The sequence below is a fragment of the Nanorana parkeri genome, unplaced genomic scaffold (assembly GCF_000935625.1).
Source record: "Nanorana parkeri isolate BGI_ZX_2015 unplaced genomic scaffold, ASM93562v1 scaffold663, whole genome shotgun sequence".
NCBI classification, from domain to species: Eukaryota; Metazoa; Chordata; class Amphibia; order Anura; family Dicroglossidae; genus Nanorana; species Nanorana parkeri.
Window position 1 is genome coordinate 554444 of NW_017306931.1, and position 20853 is coordinate 575296.

Below are 20853 nucleotides of genomic sequence, written 5' to 3' on the forward strand. Positions count from 1 at the left end.
TTGTTGCTGAAGTGCTCAAGGGATATAAGAATCCTGCGAGAAAGTTAACATAGCAGACTCCACCTACATGCGAAACAGCAATGATGACTCATTAACTTGTATAACAACGCTTTATGTTAAGGGATCATTCTGTCACCTCCATTTGGCTACACAAGCAAGGTTTTTATTTTGGCTATTTGGAGTTATTTAAACTTTGTTAACCACCCCCTGGCTGTGACCTCCTGCTTGTCTCACACTTCAATGTTTAGTGGATTTTGGTCACATGACCAGCATTTGATGCAGTGCTGCTCAGTGTATGGCAAACTATGCACCTTGCATTACATTGTTTGATTCAGGTCTGTTTTTACAGGATACATAGCATCACCTTTTAAATTCTCGTAATGATTGTCAATGACAAGCTTTATATGAAATATAACCCAGAAAACCAGGGGAAGTGTGACTGTTTGAATTAATGTGAGCCCAGAGACCTGCTGTTTCTCCTCCCCTTGGCTGTATGCGGCTGCTGGTAGGGATGTTCACATTACAATTATTGTCCTCTGGGGGTTTGTCTGAGCATGGAGGAGTGGCACAGAATATGTTTATGATTATCAAGCGCTGCACGGGGGAATTTTAGTGAGATTCTGTTACCGCTTTGTAGAAGGGAAGAATAAATAGCAAATCTGCAAATGTACTACAGCGGTGGGTTTCTGTTGGTGAATTACGATAACCCTCAGGAACTGGCCCACCAGCAGATAAACATCTGTATCTGTAGCACAGCTCTAGTCTTTGTGTTAGATAGCTAGCACACTGTCGGAGCAGTTACATTTACCAGTAGGCAGTGTGAAAAGAAATAGTAGAGATCATTTGTTTTTCACAGAATGAAATAAGTGAGCTAAAGTTAAAGGACATAAATAGTCAAGACATTTAATAGAATGGGTCATAGAACAACTTATTATCCATCCCTCTGGGCCTTATTTGTAAATGCAGTGCAAAGAGAGAAGGTTTGCTTAAGGACATTTCTCGTGTCAGAAATGGACATTCAGAAAATAAAGCAAAGGTCTAATCTCTGAGTACGAGAACAGCTCTGAAAGAGGGAAAGAGAAATCCAAAGGGTTACAAAACCATTTATTCATGTCACTTGTTCCAACTTCACTTTGTTAAATCTGTGTTATTGCTATAAATGCAGTTCAAGATCTTAAAGTGTTCTTGTCCATTATACACTTTTAGGTTTGCTATTTTTCACACTAAATTCTCAAACTATCAATGACCTCCAAAGTTCCTGTAACAATCTAGCAGAATGATGTGCAATATGCCTCAAGGGACAAAAGTGTCACTGATTCATAAGAAAGAGCTGATTTCCTATGAAAATTGGTTCAGTCCTGCATATGGTTGGAGGCAGAAAGTAGGGGGAAATTAAAATTCAACTTCCCCCTGGTCAGTTATATACATTGCAAGTTAGTCATCAAACATTATTGCAATCCATTTTCTGCTTCTGTTATGTGGATGGTGACTAATTCATTGCTTTTTTTTTTTTGTTTAAATGTTCAAGCCGAATTGAACTCTGTTTAAATCCATTAAATACATTCCAGGTGCATAAAAACAAAAGATGTTAAAGTCTTCCAGTTCATTTTCCATCAAAAGCAGCGATAACATGTAGAGTAGAAAAGGGCAAACCCAGCAAGCTAGGGCAGAGCAGAACCCCTTGCTCTCTGTGGTGTCTCTGCAGAGGTCCAACATGCTCCCTGTTGAGTCAGTGCCAGAGTTCTCCAGTCAGCAGGAAGCTTGGCCTCAAGGTATGGAGTATGGGATCTTTGGCTCCAATAGCTATTCCAGTTGGATCTCAGATGTGGTATATGAGAATACATTTTTTTTTTTTGTGCAGCACTCCAAACAGTGATGGCTGTATATTGGCTCGTGTGTCCAGTAGAACGGCGAGCACTGACGAAAGTGCCACACATTGGTAGAGTCCAGAAATTATTAATAGTCACATTCAGTTAAACACAAGGTGCTTTGGGGGTTTAAATGGCCCCCATTTATCAGTGCTTGGTGAAGGTTGAAGAAGAGTAACAAATGTTCAACTTAATGAATGTGGACTGACTCCAAAAAGCAGTCTAAACCATCATCCTTTAACCATTTTTGGACTCTACACAATGGGGGGAATTTATCAAAACTGGAGCAGACAAAATCTGGAGCAAATTTGCACTGCAACCAATCAGCTTCTCTTTCTCATTTTTAAATCTTACCTGAGCAAACTGAAGAGATGCTGATTGGTTGCCATGGGCAACTGCTCCAGATTCTCTGCTCCAGTTTTGATAAATTCCCCCCAATGTGTCCTGGGCTTTCCTCACCGCACAAGCACTTTCAGGGCTTTAATAAAACAACAATGCACTCATTGCATCCCTTAAAACTATTTAAACTCTTTGCAAGTATTTCATCAAACATACAACAAGAGGTTCCGTTAACAAGCATTGCCTAGGATGCCATATTCCATGCGACAGTTTGACAGGTGAATCTTCCTGTGACAGCAGGAAAGAGGAGTGGTTGTCACTAGAACACAATAATGCAGACAGATAGAATAACCTGGCAGAGATTCTAACTCTTCCCCATTTTACTTGTCCAGATGCAATCTATTTTCCCACTGGGGGGATTTACCATCACTTAGGGGCATATTTTTAAGGCAGTGAATGTGACTTTCACCAAATGTTTACTGTTGGTGATTCGATCACTGCCAATTAAAACACATGCACCTGGAAGATTCACCTGCATTGTTACTGAATTTGCAATTCACTGCTTTATAAATATGCCACCTATTGTACGGATAGGAAGTAAAGGAAAATCTCTCCAATGGGAAAGAGACCTTTTAATTTAAACAAAAAATTGTCAGCTTGTCATAGTACATTAAAAGAGCAACAGCACACTAATGAAGTCATCCTTCTGCTATTTATTCCTGTAAGCACATGCATATGTTAGATTAGCTGAATAACTCAGAGGTCTGCCCTTTCCTCCTTCAGTCACAGGAGATATTAAAACAAAGTAAGGGTACTCACGCTATTTTCATGTAAAACACATTTGATGTTGTTTCCCCTCTTTGAAGAGTACCTAACCATGTACTTCTCAGGGGCCACTGATGATCATACCATAATGTGCAAGTATGCACAGTACATAGATCTCTTACCTGCTAGTATGCCCCTCTTCAGCGATGCTGCTGGCATCTGCTAATCATCTTCTTGGTCTGGTGTCTTTCAGGTCCACAATTTTGTAGTCACAGTGAATGTAATGCCCACCCATGGATGCTGGAGTTAGATCATCCCGACACATATACCCATTCTCGGAATGCTTGGAATAAGCCAGAAGTGTATACTGCGCATGAGCTGCAGGCAGTTTAAACTAAATTTTTTCAAAACTAACGGAAATCCTTTTTTTTGTCACAAGATACTTTGCATGTCCCTTCTGCCTAAAAACTCTGCTTCTTCTAGCATTCTTTTTTTTTATTAAGGGACATTAGTTCTGCTTGAAATGGTTATTTCAGTTTTTAAGAAAGCTGACGTTAGACTTTAAATACATATATAAACATTTCATCCTGTTCTCTTTAATCACTTGTGATTTTGGCAAGAAACGTGCCAGAGGTGAGACTAGACAGTCAGGTGTTCAATGATTGGATGCTGTTGTTCTTGCCAACCATTGATTGTCTGCTTGCTTTTGTAAGCTTGTCACGCTGGTGACTGGATAAATTAGGGGTGTTGCATAAAGTCACCAAGTTTTCGGTAAAGCTTGGAATTATTAAACTATTTTCTGGTAACTGCTGTACTGACTGTATTAAAGGTACCAACCCTCCTCATTAGTTTAAAGCGACACTGCAGGAAAATGGCTAAATGCACAGTTGAAATAGATAATACGGTAGCTGTTATATACTTATACTCAAAGGATTTGTAATTCTGCTCAGCCAACCTTGTGATCTAGGATCTCCTAGAAAACAGCTTGCCCTGGTCCTTGAATGCTCTCCATAACAACTCCAGGCTGGGCACAATCACCCCCAGCCCCGATACCTTTAAATGTATTTATTTATTTTTTACATAACGTTTTCTCAGCGGTCTTCCTCCTTCAGGTGGGCAAGCCTGCATGAGTCACATAATGACATGTAGCTAAGTATCTTCAAAGTGAACCTGTCATGACTGAAATATAGGTGCTGCTATCGCTATTTGCTTGGCTGTGCACTTCAGCACTTTGAGATTACTTACTTAGCACTAGCTTGTATACAGGTACAGCAACTAAGCTTATTGCAGCCATAACCATGACAGTCAAACAGCTAGCATTATCAGAAGGAATGGTCTGCAGTAGCAGCTTCCATATTTCTCTCCTTAAAAGCTGTTACTCATCATTAATGTCCCAAGCTGCTAAGGAAATGCATACAAATACTAGAAGAGCAGTAAGGGCCTTTTTTTAACCAAGATTTGGAATTACTTTTCAGTCACCAATCAGCATGAGACCAGCCCTGAAAATCGGAATCCAATTGGTGGCTATAGGAAAACATCTCCAGTACTTCCTAAAAACAGGTTGATGCATAAGGACCATTAATATAGCAACTGACAGCAATATATTAACAAGGGTTACTGCAAATGTGCAAAGTGTGGTGACAATCATGGCTCATGGGATTTAACTCTAGAGCAATAATAATTATTTGCAAGCCTCTAAACAGACATTTACAGAGTGAGATAATAATCTCCTACTGTTTCTGGTGTGTGAATGAGCACTGGTAGATCTTGGTGGTTTTCAAGTGTATGGCCTGGGCTCCTTACAGATAGAAGAACCCTGTTGGTAATTAAAAAGATTTCTTCTACTGCTGCAAGTCAACAGTGCTAAACACGGTGCCAGCTGGCAACTTGCAAGTTGTATATGATTGTTATTTAGAAGATAAGGCTGTGAAAGCTTGCTTCATTTGTATATAAATGGTGTATTGAACAGATAAGAACATCATGCATTGAATTAATTACATGCACAGTGTGGCATGCTGTTTCTAAGTTCTAGAGGTCACATGGTTTTTACTAAGAGCACATCGCTGGGCTTCGAGTGGATCTCTGTATGAAGGAAATGCTGATGAGATTTTTTGTAGAGTTCTGTATACTAATCCAATACATTGTTATTAGTACTAGTCTCCTCACTCAGACTGTTTATCTATCCATATTCATTGTAAGTTTAGGTTCCACATTTAACAGAATGCACACATCTTCTTTCTGCAGGAAGAGCTACAGCAACTGAAAAGCAAGTTGGAGAAGGTTGAGAAGGAAAGAAATGAATTAAGATTGAACAACGACCGCCTCGAGAGCAGGGTAATACTTTTTTCGTCATACTATTACCACTCGAGTTGGTTCTGATTATTTATTCTCACATTAGCACACCTGCTATGAAGCTTATTGCTGTATGTTTAGTTTTACAGTGTATTTCCACATTTGCAGCCAAATTGGAATAACACCCATTTTATATTTGTTACATGTTCCCATTCACATAGCATAACCTTAAAAAATTGCAGCTTACCGGTAACTTTTTTTTAGATTCTCTTTCTGCAAGCTCCAGAACTAAACACCCCTGCTTAGTTCTCGCTGTCTGTGGAAATGGGGGGAATTTTGTTTTAAATAACCCTGCCTGTACTTTGCTGGCAGATTTAATTATCACCTGTAAAGCAGCTGAGCAGGACTGTCGATCTTAACAAAGGGATAAAGACCTGAAAATTTATGTTAATGAACTTTTAAAAAACTGTCCCTTATTAGCTCACTGACATCTTTTCTAACCTCTAAAAGCTGCCTGTAGAGTCATATGTATAATCTGCTCCCAAGAAACAGCACTAAAGGTAAGAAACAAAATTGTTAAAATCATATTTAAGTATACTGTGTGAATGGGAACACATTAAAAAACTTAGAGGGGGGTTCTCAAATTTGGCTGCCAAAGTGGAAATACCCTTTAAGGCAGAGGTTGCCCTTAGCATTTCGGTTGTTTTTTTCTCTGTTCCCCCATAGGTATTTGGTCTTATTTTAGTGATGTGAGATTGTTTTCCTATAAAATGACAACATTTCATTTTCATACTTGTACATGAAATATGACTAGTGCTCTGTTTAGCAGGTAAGTAAAGGAGGTAGAATGAGGCTGATAAACGTGATAAATGCAGTATGTCCCCTGCTTTCATTTTATGAGTCTAAAATCTCAGCCAATTCCAGTTCTAATGCTAGACAGGTAATGTATGTGGACAGACTCAGAATAGGATTTTAAAATGGTGAATCACAAAAACTGGAGCATCAAGGTGAAGAGATCACTACATCAGCCTCACCTAACCCCTTTTCATTGAACTCCTGTACCCCAAAATCTGCTAATTGATTCATAATAACCTTGGTAAGATGTCACTGAGGGCAGGTATATGATTTCATATTTCAGTATTCCATTTCACTAATGAAGTAGGAATCCCCCTAATCAGGCAAGATCTAAAGGGATCAGTTGTGCAATTAAATTTTATATAACCATGCTCTAGTTGACTACCTGGAGACACTAACTGATCTGATCTTTTTGCATAACTGCGGCAGAAGAAAAAGTTCAGCAGATCCCCCTTGTGTCAGCTTATTCTATAGGGACATAAACCAGTTGACCCATCCTGGTTAGTCAACTCTTTCTGTAAGAATGCTTGGCCTTGAAAAGCCCAAAGATTGCATAGAGACACATGTTCCAGTCTGACTTTATCTGGCCAATTTAGGCAAAACAGATTTCACTGTTGTAGTGTGGAATTCAGTATTTTCTAATGCTAATATTGAACAGGTAAAACAGGAGATCCTGTAACCTCACTTTGGTTTCATTGTTTGAGTTCAGTTGAATTATCTGGTTATGGCAAAGTCATGCATTCATTTACTTTTTCTAGATCACAGAGCTGAATTCTGAGCTCACAGACGAAAGAAACACAGGAGAATCTGCCTCCCAGCTACTGGAGAGCGAGACTGGCGATAGACTGCGGGTGGAAAAAGACATGAAGGATCTGCAGGTAAAACTTCTTAGTATTCCATCCTCTCAATGCAGTTTGTGTGCGCTTGCAGGCAAGTCTCCCTCTTATCTCTTGGAATATGATCTAACAGATGCAAAAGGCTAACTTGCCGCCTTCTTTCCTACTTTATTTTTCTTCCTGTTGCCCTTCAGCGCACCTTATAAGGGCATTATCCCTGCAGCATGCATATGTGAGGATTGCTGGACCTGCATGGCACCTATGTCTCCTCATAATGTAATACAAACAAATGCTTATTATGTAGTAATGCTTGTTATCACTCTCTCATATGTTTACAGCTTACCACCTTTGCGGGCTGGCATTTGCTTATTCCATTACTGAGCTTAAATCATTACAAAAGGAATATGTATATAGACTTACTAGTGTTGTGTCCTGTGCAGAGGATCAGTGATAACACATGTCCCCACAGTAATACAAATTAGTCTCTCTGCTCCAATCAGAGGATCAGTCAGTACACCAAATAACCTTGTGCTGAAAACTGTACAAATAAAACGTCAATTGGCATTAACATTGCTGGCAAACAGGATGCTTAGTACAGAGGCACCAGCTGCTGCTGCAGAGCTATTCAATAAGGAAATGCAAAGATAAGTAGTGATATGCAAAGTGTAGTGATTCATGGCAGCCAGTGGGTTAAAACTAGAGCCATGGTGATGTGTGTCGGCTTCAGAAATTTTCAGAAATTCAGAAATTTTCAAGGTGACTTTGTGTCATCCATTTATCTAATACGTTGTCTGGAGTAACTCTATATGAGCAATTGTACATTGTTGGATAGTTACATTGTTAGCTGACTGGTTAAAATCTCCTCCTTTTTTATTTTCTTTCACCATCTGTGTCCCTTAACCAGTTGACATCTGCGGTGTTAAACCCCCTTCCCATCCAGGCCATTTTTCATTTTTCCCCTTTTTTATATGTGACTTTTATTTTATTTTACTTTTTTATATGTTACTTTTATTTTTTTTTTATCTATATTTTTTTTTGCACTTATTGTTATTGCTATTATATAGGGGGATAACAATCCCCTATGTAATAGCAAAGGCACACTGACAGGTCCTCTTTATGGAGACATTAGTGGTCTCTAGGACCCCTAATGTCACCTGTGGACCCCAAAAGAAGCTGATGAAGCAGATCTCTAGGACCCCTAATGTCACCTGTGGACCCCAAAAGAAGCTGATGAAGCAGATAGGTGAGGCTATAGCAGCCAGATGACTGACAGGTGAATGCGGAAGTGATGTAATACACATCACTTCTGCATTCACAGCCCAAGATGGCAACCCGCCAATGCTGCAGTGCCGGCCGTCCGTTTTTTTACTACGGGTGGACGGCAAGTGGTTAAAGAAAATCCTCGGGAACAAAATCTTATGAACCCTTGCAGTGGAGTTACCCCCCCACTGAAAGGGTTAACTGCTCGTTCTTGTCTAGGGGCTAAAATAAAAAAGTTCCCCTCACCTGAACCTCAGAGTCAGGCAGCTGTGACAGCGTTCCCTCCAACCTCTCTCATCCTACGCTGCAGCGATGGTATGTCTCGCAGCATCCTCACGTCCTATGCACTGTGTATAGAATGTGATTACTCAAGGATCCTTAGACCACTGCAGCAGAGGGGGAGAGATACTGGAAGCACTGGTCTAGCAACAAGCCAGCTCAGACGATCAGGTGAGTATAACTTTATTTTAGTCCCTAAATGAAAACGAGCAGTTAAAGGAGAACTATGGGGTCAGTGTTTTTCCCCATAGTTCTCCAAAGGGTAACGGGAGGACACAAACTAGCGTCCTCCCGTTACCCTAAGCTCAGTATCCCGCGAGCTACAGCTCGCGGTATACTGAGATGCCGCAGCCGGGCCGGATCACGACTCTTTTGACGGGATCCGCCCAGCTGCGTGAGTGACAGCTGGCTCTGCCTCTCTAGAGGCAGAGCCAGCTGGACCCATTGCAGTACAGGAGTAGCCCCACTGCAAAGGTTAATGCAATTTTTCCTGGAGTTGTTCTTTAAGGGAGCTTTGCCTTCACTTCCTGTCCTATAGACTTAACAGGAAATGAGAGGATATCTCTCCAAAGTGAGGTACATCTCTTCTTAATTGTCACTTGAACAAGTGTCCTCATTGGAAGATTTCTCTTCTATTCCTGTTCCAGTGATAACTCAAATTGGATTTGTCTTCACTTTCTGTCCCAGTGTTGATGCTCACTGGGACAAAAAAGAGGAGCTGAATCGCCCCAGTGGGACCACATGCAGCAATAAAAACATGACTTGGGTTTTACCTCCTCACCACTCTATTCCCCCTCCTCCCCCCCCAAAAAAAACGTTTTGGCTTTGGGTACACCTCAAGTAATGGATTTTCTCTAGTCATATGCAAGGTGAATGTTTCCATCAGTTCTTCCTCAGGTAGGAAGTGGAAGATAAAGTGGAGTGTCACAGGTCACATGATTATTCTTACAATTGTGGCTGTGGCTATGGTGCAAGTACTCACAATAGAAATATTATATATACAGATACCAATAAACCTTTTAGGACAGAGTAAATATGACCAATGCATTCTATACTCCAGATAATAATATTGGCTGAAAAAAAAATGCACCATGAAGATGAGAAAGGATACCTGTTTCTCTGTAAGAAAAGGCCACAAAGCATGAAATCACCTCTTTCCATTATTATAGGAATGACCCTGTGGTTGACAGTTTAACAATGCAAGACATCTAGACTTGACTCAGTGTAGATGTGTTGCAAGACGTTCAGAATACCCAAAATAAAGCTTGGAAATTCATCAGCAGCCAGTAACAAAGCTAGATTTGAATCAGGTACACAAAATGGCTGCCTTCACCTTGTATAAGATACAGGTACACTTTAAGTCTTGCTGCTGTTTCTAGAAACATTTCCACCAGTTTTTTAAAGCCTAATTACCTTTATGTATATAGGGATATAAGTATACATATGCAGCTTTTATGTCTGTTTGTTTACAAAACAGACAGATGGTTCTTCAAAGTTGATCCACACATTTGAAAGGCATCTTTCATCCCAAGTACATACCTTTTAGAGTGTACTTATGTACAGTTTGTTGTAGAAAGCTTCTGTCAGACCATCTGCTTCATAGCACAGATGGATCCCCTGCCTTTTGGCCACATTCTTACGAGATGCTCTGATGAAAAGAGGGTCTCGTAGGCCTGTGACGTATTGCTTGTTCAGCAGGAAGCAGCGTGGTGCTAATGCACTTCCACCAACTCTGGAGCTACGAGATTCCTCTTCCTGCTCACCTATCTTGTGTTTGTGTTGTCTGCTTTCCAGATCAACCTTGCCGAGGGTTCTAAGAATACTGATTATTTGTAACACTAAAATAGAGTGGAGGAGCTTGGCAGCGAGCTTTGTGGACCAAGTACCTCTTGTGATTGAGAACACTTGAGATTTGTTTTGTCTGCCAGTGCTAATGCAAGGAAAGTGTCCTTTCACATGTATGAATGTCTGGCAGTATGCAAAGGACAGGCAGCATCCATCCTTCCTACCAGGGCTAAGAGTAGAGCGTTTCCTTCTGTCAGTCGGCAGATTATTTTCAGGCTTTCTGGAAGATATGCTTGTATCCGAAGAGGGGAAAATGATCTCCCTTTGCTTTCAGGTCCATTGCATTAATGCCTGCCATTTGTTTCAGTAATGGTGACATAATTTCATTTCCATAATGATCTATTTACCATGTAGATTAAGAGGCTGGAATTATTATTTCTTATTTGCGCACAAGAGAGCGTTGGCACTGAAAAAATAAAGCAGCTTTAAAGTGCCACTATTCATAATTTGCATAATGTTAACAAACTAGTTTATGGAAAAGAGATATTAGCAACAGTCACGGAAAATAAGTGAAAGTTTGTAGAGATTACCTTCAAAGAAGATAATTTGTGTGTAGATAAACGAGTTTAAGCCACAAACATTTAAAGAAGAGCTCAAGCCAAAACTAACAAGATAAAAATGAATAGGTCATTTTTATCCAGCCAAAAGATAAAATAGAGCCAGCTATTGCTGCAATATTCAGCTTAAATCCAGAGATATCCCCGCAGCCCTGATTCTGTCGCTAGATGTCCTCAGTCTTTGTTTTCCTCTGTCTAAATATTAGTTGTGGAGTTTACAGAAATCTTCAAGGATGTAAAGCTCAGCGTTTCTCAACCTTTTTTTAGTCGCCACACCATATTTTAAAACTATGCAAAATCTCGAGGCACCCCAGTCTAAAATGTCATAGATTTTAAGGGGGCCCTGCTCACAAACACCCAAAAAGGTGGGTTTCCCCCTTTACATCAAAGTGCCACTTTCAAATCAAGATTCCCCCCTTCGCATCAGAGTCACACTTTGCGTCAGTAGCTCCTCTTCAGATCAGTAGCCTCCTTTCACATCAGGAGCCACACTTTCATACCAGGGTCCCCTTCTTTCACATCAGAGTTCTTCCTTTACTTCAGAAGCCTCCTTTTATATGAGTCTTCATATAATCCCATTCATCCCATCACAATCACACTACCACAACATTTTGAGGCACAACTGAAGAGGCCAGGAGGCACATCACTAGTGTGACACGACACCCTGGTTGAGAAAGGCTGTTAACGTTAACCAAACATAGCTCATGTTTGTATCCGAGTTTGAAATCGTGAATTAGTTGCTTTTATGTCATCTTTTTGTAATGTTGCCCACCTCCTGTAGCTGATCTTCACAAAGTTGACTTTTTAGGTAGGGCTTATTGGGCAGCAATGAGTGTTGCCTTAATAGGTAAAAGTCTGTGATGTAGGTGGCTGAAGAATAGTTCCTGAAAACTACACATACAACTGGGCAAAGTTTGGCACAACTCCCATAGATCACTCATAAGCTGCAGAGACAGATAGTGTAGCAATTCTTACCATATAATAATACTGTGTGGCATATGTGAAAACCTACAGTATACACCGACAGTATACCCATATTGGCCTGACTGCCCAGCTGAGATGGACACAGAACTGTATCATCTTGCATTCTCCAAATCAACCTCTTTTGGGTGGAATTAGTTTTAAATATCTCTCACTTTAGCTGTTCTGTAGTAGAGAGCCTTTTTTTAGGTAGATGTAAACCTTTTATAAGGTTGTGTTACATTTGTAGTTATATAAAATGTTTTTTTATTTGTTACCCTTCAGAGATAACTCTGTTCCATGTTTGATGTGATTGAATTTCATTGAAGCAATTTTATTTAGCTGTACCTCCATAAGTACATTGCCAGCACAGATGCATCTGGGTTCCCTTAAGGAGAAAATCTGTCATCAATATACAGGATTTGATATTTTCACCTGTTCAGCATTCTGATTCTATATCATGTTCCAGCATTGCTGCCGGGCACAATTGTTGTTCATTGTTTATAATACATGTGCACATTGCTTACTTCCTCTGTGTATTTTACTCTCATTTCTCTTTGAGCCCCAGAGCCTGGTCTTTTAAAATAATTTACTTGAAAGAATGGCTATGCTCCATGTTGTGTATTCTAACTATGCGTCTTCATGTCTAGGCTAAATATGATGCTCTCAAGAAGCAGATGGAATCCATGGAAGTAGAGGTAATGGAAGCTAGGCTGATCCGAGCCGCTGAACTGAACGGAGAGATGGATGACGATGACTCTGGTATGCTTACTTGATTTACAATGTTAATCCTGGAATGTATTTTACCTAATGTATTAAATGGATTCATTCATATTTCAAGACTTAATGCCCCTTTTAACACCATGGGAGTTTTTTTATCTGGTATTTGTACGGTAAGGTTTATGTGCAGGACGACTGCTTTATATTGTACCCCATAACTTGAGGAAACATGAGGACCAGCACGGCTTATGACTTTGAGTGCTTTGGGCAGCATTTTATGTCTCAATTCCAGGATAAGAGCTTCTTAGCAAATGTTAGTATTGAAGTGCTGGCTAGGGATTGTTCAGATCTGGAGAAGATGAATAAGACGGGTCAGTGTATCTGATATGACCATGCACTCTTCTCATTTAAATGTTGCAGCTATCTGTAAAAAGCATATTTCACTTTAGGAGGGGGCTGTTGGTTTCTAGGAGAAAATAATCCATCAGATTCATGCCATTTATATGTTATGACTTTACACATTGGCATTACTGTAGAATAACATTGCTGTAGAAATCCCACAGCTGCTGCCAAGCTAAGTGGGGACAAGTGAAGGAGAATGTTCTTGCTCTGACAAACATGTGCCACTATATTGTAAAGACTGGGTGAGCAGATACAATGGTGCAGCCAGCCTGTCATGAGATGCTGGGTAACTTACTTGAAAGGGTGTTGTGTGCTGGATGTCCTGCTTTTTGCAGAGTTCCCATCATTTATTAGAGTGTACCCATTAGTGAAGTGAAGCAAGGTAACCATCAACAATTTACACTTGGTATGAAAGGACATTACTCTCAGAAACATTGATTATGAAATGATACCATGGCATCTACTGCTTAAAGGAGAACTATGAGGTGAGTGATTTTCACTCAACCTCATAGTTCGAGCCGACGTGTGACAATGAGACTGTCACACGTCGGCTCAATAGATCGGGAAGTGAGCGAACACATACCGTCGCTCGCTCACTTCTCGATCCTGTCCCTGCAGAGAGCCGAGACTCACGGCTCACTCACGGCTCCATGCAGGGATTCCCCTGTCCGATCCTCCAGCACTGATTGGAGGAACGGATGGGGGAGGGGCGGGTACAGCTGGCTCTGCCTCTAGAGAAGCAGAGCCAGCTGGCCCTCACACAGCTGGGTGGATCTCAACAGTAATGTCGGGATCCGTCCCGGCTGCTGCGGTCTCAGTATACCGTGAGCTGTAGCTCGCGATATACTGAGCTTTGGGTCACGCGAGGACGCTAGTTTATGTCCTCCCGTGACCCATAGGAAAACCTATGAGGAAAAGCACTGACCCCATAGTTCTCAAAGTAGGTTCTGCAGGTCCTACCTGTATGATGGTTACAGAGAACACGTTCCCTTTCAGCACCTTTTCTTTGTTCTTACATGTCCCTTCATTTGGTCAAAACCATCAACTGGAAAGGCTATCTGTTTTACTGATAAATATAAATTTCTCTCCCGTTCATTGAAGGACACAGGGCAACAGATCGTAGATCCTGAATGGTAGGGTATATCGCCACCTGCAGGAGTAGGACGCTAGGCACATTACAAAAAGACAAGACAGCCTAGGGGCGGCCCCTGCTGGTGGCCCAACCCCTCACTTGCTGACAAGTCCCCAGTTTTTTGCCCAGTTTTTTGCCTAGCGTCACTGTTTGTTTGGAAGCCGCGGCTTCTTTACGCGAGACCGACTCCCTGTTCGTGCTCACGGAGGGTCCTCGTAAGGGTCGGGCCGCGTCGGCGGCTACCATCTCTAGGTGGATACGTGATGTTGTGACTCAGGCGTACGCCGTTAAGGGGCGTGAGCCTTCATTTCCTGTCACTGCCCATTTTACTGGGGCTTCCTGGGCTTTCCGCCATGGGGCCTCTGTTTCTCAGGTTTGTAAGGCCGCTACTTGGTCTTCTGTTAACACCTTTGTTAAGTTTTACAAGGTGGATGTTTTGGCATCGGCGGATGCTGGTTTGGGGCGCAAAGTGTTGCAGGCGGCTGTTTGAGGTGTCCTTTGGGTGTTTTGTTGTTGTTGCCCATCCCTCAGTGTGTACTGCTTGGTGACGTCCCTACCATTCAGGATCTACGATCTGTTGCCCTGTGTCCTTCAATGAACGGGAGAGAAAATAGGATTTTTGTACTCACCGTAAAATCCTTTTCTCTCCGTTCATTGAAGGACACAGGTCCCGCCCTCTATGTTGGGTGTGTACTCCTAACTGCTTGTTACTTACTGGAGACTTGTCAGCAAGTGAGGGGTTGGGCCACCAGCAGGGGCCGCCCCTAGGCTGTCTTGTCTTTTTGTTATGTGCCTAGCGTCCTACTCCTGCAGGTGGCGATATACCCTACCATTCAGGATCTACGATCTGTTGCCCTGTGTCCTTCAATGAACGGAGAGAAAAGGATTTTACGGTGAGTACAAAAATCCTATTTTTAGTCACAGAGCTCTCTAGCCTAGAAGCAGTTTTTTAACATCAGCAGCTGCTCCCAGCCACCACTAGAGGGAGCTGATGGGAAGACAGAAAGGAGCTTTGTATTGGGATGGCCACAGTAGGTGGTCAGACTTGGGAAGTGCAGAAATCGCACCTAAGAGATACAAGAAACTGTCTGGTTTATTACATTGATGACTTCCAGGGCCTGATTCACTAAACTGCAAAGTAACTCTAATACCGACATACTGCGTGAGATGTGTATATTAGACAGTTTTGGGTGGAATGGCCCCTTGAGTAGCCACACGTTGTTGTGCTTTCTATTGTTTATCTTTTACATTTGTATGTTATGTATAGGTGGGGAATGGCGTCTAAAATATGAGCGATCTCTGCGTGAAATTGACTTTACAAAGAAACGGATGCAGCAGGAGTTTGAAGACAAGCTGGAAGTTGAACAGCAGAGCAAGAGACAGCTGGAACGAAGGGTCAGTCGGATCACCTTGTAGCTACTTCCTACCAGTAGGGTTAACAGAAGTAAAGACAGAGCAGTTTCGATGGAGCTGTTCATTGGGATGCAGCAGAATCAAATGTCCAATTTGCTTTATAAAAAAAAGTGGTATAGTGGCTATAGAAGCTTGGATACTAAAGGTACCCATAGGCACTCTATATGTGTCAGCAATATTGTTATATGGATTGGTGACCTAGAAGTACTGAAGCCTGTAAATATTCATGACAGCCAAGCAGCTAGCATTTTCAAAATAAAAGCAGTAATGGTAGCACCTATGTTTCTCTCATGGCAGATTTACTTTGATCAGTGGTCATAGAGTGTGGCCTAAGAGTATTTTGGAAACCTCTGTAATTTTTTGGACGTTGCGATGAAAAATTAGCTATAGATAAGACAGTGAAAAGATAGTGATTTCTTTAACAAAGTTTAACACTCAGTTATAGGTTTATGCATTGTATAAAGCATCCACATTCAGGAGTGCCACTGCGTGTACAGGCTGTGACTTATCCAACTACATGCTCTCTTTTACCTTTAGCTGGTAGATTTGCAGGCCGATAATGAAGAGACGCAGAGAACGCTGCAGCAACTAAAGAAGAAATGTCAGCGGCTGACAGCTGAGCTGCAAGACACCAAGCTTCATCTAGAGGGTCACCAGGGGCGCAACCATGAGCTTGAGAAGAAACAGCGGAGGTTAGTGGCCTGATGAATTGCACATTGATCCAGTAACGCTTAAAGGGAATCGTTTCTGTTATTTATTTTTTAGAGATAAGCAAGTGAATGACTTGATCCTAATGAGAATGCTATTATCAGTGTGAGGTGATGGCTTAATAACTTTAATAGTCATAATTTTTTTTTTTTTTATGTATGCCTTCAGGGGAAGGTACAATTTCTCATACACATGCTGTGCTGTCTGTTTAGCAACACAGCACAGTACTGTAATTAATTGCTTCCATCACAATGAAAGTCTAAGTGGGGTTCTCACCCAGAATGATTCATTAGTAGCTTCGGTGAAGTGAACGTCTTCAAATAGATATCTAGAAGAAGCTGTTGCTGAGATTTTTTAAAGGTTCAGGCTTCAGGTATTCCAACCTCATCGTGGTTTTACAATTTAGGAAATCACAAATCTGGATCAACCATGCAGCCAGTGAAGTCTGAAATGTACGACTGGCCTTCTGCATGCTTGATCGGGGTAGTGACTCACTGAGTAGATAAACTGCTTAGGATAATAGCCCTGGAACCTTTAAAAACCAGTTTGGCAATGGAACTTCCTGTATTTCTGCTCTCATAGATGCACTTTAAGCTGTTAGATGGTGTGCAATACGCTATTCACTAGTGTGAAATCAAAGTTTAGTACTGCTTAGCACTTGTTTACTGGCCATGTTTGGTATTTCTCTTTGCTATTGCAGCAGATTGTTCGAATGCATTAGCTTTTTAGAAGTGTTGGTACCATTTCTTACTGTACAGAGAAAGCACAACAGGCCAAAGATCCCATCTGAAAAGACCCTCCATAAACTGAGAGCGGTGCAGGTTTAGGGAAAGTCATTCTTCATGGTAATGACTAGATACGGGTGAACATATTTACCACTTACCATATTTACAGGAGAAAGCCTAAATCAAAGACATCGTTATACTTAGTGATGTGTGTAACTTTCGAATGGTCTTTAAATATTACACCTATCTCTCAGGTTTGACTCTGAGCTGACACAGGCTCAGGAAGAGGCACAGAGGGAGAAGGTTGTAAAGGAGAAACTGAGCAGAGAAAAGGATATGCTCACCTCTGAGGTGTTCACCCTCCGACAACAGCTGGAGGTAAGTGCAACAAATGAAATTATTAGTCACCATGCTTTTGGTAAAGTCCATGTCTTAGGAAAAAATAGGCAGGCCAGCGCTGATGAGAAGCCAGAGGCTCAGGCTTCAACACTCACCTCCTCTCTGGTGCTGTCCCCCGCAGACTCCCAATTCTGTAATCCAGTACAAGTATTCTTTTCAGTTGAATAAAACTAACCATCATCTAAGTCACTTTCTGTGCACTCAGGCTGACATGGAAACACCTCCTGGGAGTATGATATCATGCCAGCCTAGACTGATAGTACTCCTGGGTAGAACGGTACTCACACTTCATTACGTACGCTCCACATTGTCTGGGACTAAGGACCGCAAATTGCAAAGAGAAGAGGGAAAGACCTGTGACATCACAAATTTGGGCTTCAGTGGTTAAAGAACGTTCGACTATACAAAATAATTTCTGTTACTTCTGTGACAGCTGTTTAGATAAATAAAACCTATAAAAGAAACTGTCACCAACCTAAAATTGCAGGTAAAAGCACAGGAAGATAAACGATTTGAAATGCTTACTTGCAGAGTTTTAGCTTTCCATTAATGATTCGTTATTCACTTGCAATGTTCCTTTTGAACCTCCTAGCAAATTTGACTGCTTCAGGAATAGTCATTTACCTAGCACAGCCCCCTCTCTGCTTGCATATCATAGCCCTCTCCTCTTCTGGGAGTGTCTATTGTATGTGCGGTCCCAGCTCCTCCGCCCCCTGTTACCGCCCTATAAAAATGTTTTCTGTGGAAAGGGAGTCTGCTGAGGCTGCCATCACATCCAAGATGGTGCGAAGCAGCAGTCTCAGGGCTTTTAGATTTCTACACAAGGGGGCTTTTACAGGTAAATAACATCCATAAACTACATTAGATACCCATATAATCTTCTGGGAAGATTGTTGAAAGTAATGGTCTCGCGACAGGGTCTAACTTTCACTAAGGAACTGATATCATTTTATGTAGTACACAAGCACTTTTGTAATTTTATGCAATTCAAATTTCCCTTTTCTATTAGCCTGCAGACACTGTAATTTACTGATGTTAAAAAAAGAAACAGTCCTGATCTGTTTTTCTGGCTTAGAGACTGATTACTGAAACCACGTGGTTACTGTGACAGCCAGGCAACTTTCATTTTCCAAAAGAGGGGTCATTCATCATGTTTTTGTTATGACAGGTTTACTTTAATATGTGTCTGATAGAAGCACAAAAAAACACTGTAAAAAAGGAGATTTGAAAACCATTGTTTTGTGTACCTTTTTATAGTTTTGTTTTGGAGTTCTCCTTAAAAAGTTCATATACCACTAAAGATCCCAATCATGCTAATTTATACAAATAGGCACCTTTAGATAGCAGACTTCTTCCCAGTAGAATTGGTTTTCTGCAGAAGTCCAAGAATTAGTGACCATTTGTTACTTTAAAAGGCTCTGGTTCATTTATAAACACTAGCACTGCATGGCATGCTTATCTCAGCGGGTTACCATTTTCTTCTCTCTTCCGCCAGCTTAAACGTCTTTAAAATCAATAAGCCAGTGCTTTCTTGTAATTTTGCCTTTTTTTCTCCCTACGTTGGTATTTGTTCTGTCTGAAATAGCCAATTTTTTTTCAATAGCCGTCATGATAATTCTTAGAGGATTTTTTGGATTTTTGTTCAGTATATTGTATTGTTTCTCTGTACCACTTGCTGTAGTTAAATAAAATATTAAATGTTTTGACCTTCTAGTATCTAATGCATATAATTTCTTCATCAGGAGAAAGACTCGGAGATCACAGTCTTGGCACTCAAGGTCGACCAGTTGGAGGCAGAACTTCAGGACCTCTCATCACAGGAGTCCAAGGATGAAGCTTCTCTATCAAAGGTCAAGAAACAACTGCGAGACTTAGAGGCCAAAGTTAAAGACCAAGAAGAAGAACTTGATGAACAGGCTGGAACCATTCAAATGCTGGAGCAGGTGAAGAATTTTGGATTTTATAGAGTCCAAAAGATATTTGAGTAGTACAAGCATAGTAGTATATTAATAAAAGCGTGAATGTGACATTTATCAAACATTCACTGCCAGTGCACCTTCCTGGTGCATGTGTTTTAAACAAATAATTTATTAATATGCAGTGCATGTCACATTCACTTCTTTATAAACCTTCCCTTAAAAATCCTTCCATCAAAAATATTAATTTCAGTTTTTTTGGGCCACAGCAATACCCAGTTGGATTCTTTATCTTTTTGGAAGTTCAGTGACTAGTGCTTTCTGCTTGAGTGTTCAGGGCTGCCTTCAATGGATTTTATGATAAGTCATATACCCCTTTATTAAACATTTTATATTTTGAAGGACTCAGTAGGAGACGAAGAGAGAGCAGAGAATGATAATGGTTAAATCTTTACACAGGGACTTTGATATATTTTTATACTTCTTTAAATTATAGGATGACATTATTTGCCTCGCACAGTAGAGCCTTCTTAAAATAGAAAGTATCTGCATGTCTCCACTCCCATAACCAATCCCTAGATAAATTGATTTATTCCATATTTTGAGATTGTGGGCAAAGCAGTGAAACACTTTCCTGTACGTCCCTGGGCCAACTATATCTGTGCTTTAAACCAGCAGTTCTGAATGCACTGATGGCCCCTGAATTTGTGATGAAATTCAGACATGTAAATACATTGTGATTTAGGAAGACATTACTGTGCTTCACACTTATTGAGTGGAGGGCTTTTTTGTTCCTTACCTTAACCTGTCAGGTTATACATTCCTATTATTTGCCTAGACACTATTGCCAATTATCTAGTGGTTACTATCACTCCTCTTAGACTTCTGATAACTTTTCTATAGGGACTGACACACCTCATATACAGGCACATTTTATCTTTTTACTGCCTATACATCTATGCTACAATGTTGCGAGTGTGAGCTGGCTCTTCAAGCAAATATAAACTAACATGGTTGCCTTCAGAAAACAATCACATTCACTATATGGCCAAAGGTTTGTGGATACCTGATCATCACTTCTAGATGGGCTTGTTGGACATCTTATTCCAAAACCAGTGGCATTCATTTTGATTGTCACTTCCCCTTTGTGGCTCTAACAGACTCAACTTTTCTTGGAAGGCTTTCCGCAGACTTTTGGAGTGTGCCTGCGGTAATTGGTATTCGTTCAGTCAAATGAGCATTTCCAAGGCTAGGTACTGATGTTAGATGAAAAGAACTGGCTTGCAGCTAGCGTTTCAATTCATACTTATGGTGTTCAATGGGGTTGAGGTCAGGGCTCTATGCAGGCCACCTAAGTTCCTCAACACAAAATTGGCCTTAATGGTGCTGGCTTTGTTCACAGGGACTGGATGCTGGAACAGAAAATTTACCTTTTCCCTAACTGTTTGCACATGGTTGGAAGTGCGCAAGTCTCTAAAATGTTTTTAAACACTTCACTGGAAACACTTGTACCCAGCTGTTTGGACTCGTGCCTACAGACTTTTGGCCATGTAGTAGGTGTATGTGTGTTCATACATAAAAC

At 41.0% G+C, this 20853-nt stretch overlaps 1 protein-coding gene across 1 annotated transcript in view; it reads left to right on the top strand.

Annotated features, from left to right (window-relative positions):
* Nucleotides 1-20853, top strand: part of MYO18A (myosin XVIIIA) — a 305757-nt gene that overhangs the window by 241915 nt on the left and 42989 nt on the right. Inside the window, exons 24-30 of the mRNA XM_018563429.1 lie at nt 5217-5306; nt 6878-6997; nt 12507-12618; nt 15378-15505; nt 16061-16215; nt 17211-17334; nt 19098-19298. Coding sequence (XP_018418931.1) covers nt 5217-5306; nt 6878-6997; nt 12507-12618; nt 15378-15505; nt 16061-16215; nt 17211-17334; nt 19098-19298 — 930 coding nt within the window. The remainder of the gene's footprint in view (nt 1-5216; nt 5307-6877; nt 6998-12506; nt 12619-15377; nt 15506-16060; nt 16216-17210; nt 17335-19097; nt 19299-20853) is intronic.